This window comes from Dreissena polymorpha, chromosome 2 (assembly GCF_020536995.1).
Source record: "Dreissena polymorpha isolate Duluth1 chromosome 2, UMN_Dpol_1.0, whole genome shotgun sequence".
NCBI classification, from domain to species: Eukaryota; Metazoa; Mollusca; class Bivalvia; order Myida; family Dreissenidae; genus Dreissena; species Dreissena polymorpha.
In genome coordinates, this window is record NC_068356.1 from 85,214,582 (window position 1) to 85,216,694 (window position 2,113).

At 33.0% G+C, this 2,113-nt stretch overlaps 1 protein-coding gene across 3 annotated transcripts in view; it reads right to left on the bottom strand.

Moving 5' to 3' along the window:
• The window catches only part of LOC127867907 (ectin-like), a 13,901-nt gene extending 13,708 nt beyond the window's left edge, over window positions 1-193 (bottom strand). Inside the window, exon 1 of one of the 3 annotated variants that reach the window (XM_052409410.1) lies at window positions 89-193. Coding sequence is in view for 1 of the 3 variants with exons in the window: in XM_052409412.1 (XP_052265372.1) it covers window positions 89-122 (34 nt within the window). In the remaining 2 variants the exon portion in view is untranslated. The remainder of the gene's footprint in view (window positions 1-88) is intronic. The other 2 variants (XM_052409412.1, XM_052409411.1) reach the window with 2 other exon arrangements.
• Window positions 194-2,113: the final 1,920 nt, after the last annotated feature.

The following is a 2,113-nucleotide window of genomic DNA, read 5'->3' on the forward strand; positions in this document are numbered from 1 at the left end:
TGTATGTCTAAAACATAATTTTACGTTTGAATGACACTAATTCCAATTAAAAAAATAAGATTAAATTAAGATTTTTATTCAAAAATACCAGTCAGGAGAGCGAACGTTGTTATTCCTTCCATAGTTCATTCACATTGTGAACACAATGCCAGTGCTGATAGCTGGGCGTATCTCAACTAGAAGCTTGTAAGCAGTGTTTAAGCAAATGTGTGTGTTCGATTTTTTCTTACTTTTGATTGGTGATTGTAGTGGAATATTCAAGACTCGTCACATTTAGTGCATGGTACACTTTTACAATGCTAATAATTAATATTGTATAGATCGTTATAATATTGTTGAAGACATTTGAATGGGACACGCACATGCATAACATACTAGCTGTAGAAATAATTGTTGTTCATGTAATTGATACTATCTAGATTAAGATAACAAAAAGACCAAACTGATAGAAAATAATTCAAACCAATGGATGAACGTGTCAAGTAACTGAGTGTGTTTATTTTGTGTGTTTCGTTTTGGAGTTCTATATTCATTCATTAGTTCAAAGTAGCGGCTGTTTGTCACTAACATTTTTAGAAGAAAAACATTTATTAGTCCCCTACCGGTTTCACCGGAGGGGACTTATGGTTTGCGCTCCGTCTGTCAGTCTGTCTGTCCGTCACACTTTTCTGGATCCTGCGATAACTTAAACATTCTTCATATTTTGTCATGAAACTTGAAACATGGATAGATGGCAATATGGACATTATGAACGTCATTTCATTTTGTTCCTTCGTCAAGAATTCTGGTTGCTATGGCAACAAATAGACTAGAAATACTGCTGAAAATGGTGGTTTTCTGGATCCTGCGATAACTTTAAAAGTTCTAAATATTTTTTCATGAAACTTGGAACATGGATAGATGGCAATATTGACATTATGCACGTCATTTTATTTTGTTCCTACGTCTAAACTTCTGGTTGCTATGGCAACAAATAGACTAGAAATACTGCTGAAAATGGTGGTTTTCTGGATCCTGCGATAACTTTAAAAGTTCTTAATATTTTTTCATGAAACTTGGAATATGGATAGATGGCAATACGGACATTATGCACGTCATTTCATTTTGTTCCTACGTCAAAAATTCTGGTTGCTATGGCAACACATACAAAAAATATTCTGACAAAGGTGGAATTTCTGACAATGGTGGAGCCGGTAGGGGACTTTTATTGCTTGGCAATAGTCTTGTTGTGGTCAAGCTATGTTAGTCATTTACGAAATCAGTGAAACTTTAATGTGTGAAAAAATGGCTATTTTATATTTGCCGGCACCTCTTTCAGAAAACGAGTTAACACTTAGTTGTAGCAAAAGTTTACTGCAAATAGCAGTTAAGCTTTATAAAAGGTTAACAATTTGGGTAATGTTCTGAAATACGGTTTAAGTCGATTTTTTTGTGATCGGAAGAAACATCATATTTATGGCCCTGATTAAGCATAAAGTTTACTGTGTTGAAATCAAAAGCAAGCAAAAGCCTTGCCTTGACCTAAACTCCTTTATGTGTATTTATCAACAAATAAAATGTTTTCGGTGTCTGCAAATGGAAACACATGTGATTTATTCCTATTCAATAGTTAACTCGTTTAACATGTATACGTGCAGACTCTAACAGGAAGTAATACTTGCTTATGGTTCTTGTTCGACAAATATTGACACCATATGTAAGATTTTGAGAATTATTTCGGACATTCAGTAACTATGATAACACACTTCAAATACAAAACTATTTTTCAATACACCACTAAATTATTTTGACATAAAAGCCCATGCATAATAACAACCAATATGTTAATGATCATTTATCACGTATTAAGGTTATAGCAAGATTCCAATTTACATGCCGTTACTAAAAGGTATTTTAATACAAGAATGAAACTTTTCAATGGCGATTTAAATATCTATTGACAACCAACCAACGGATGTCTTTACTCCGATTTCACTTCTTCTATTGTTCACATATACATATCACATGTACATATACATATCACATGTAATGTTTCTATAGATGATAATTGCGACTGATATGATAGCTTAAGTGTCAAGAAAAGTTATTAATGCTATATTTTTCCTCTGTTAAA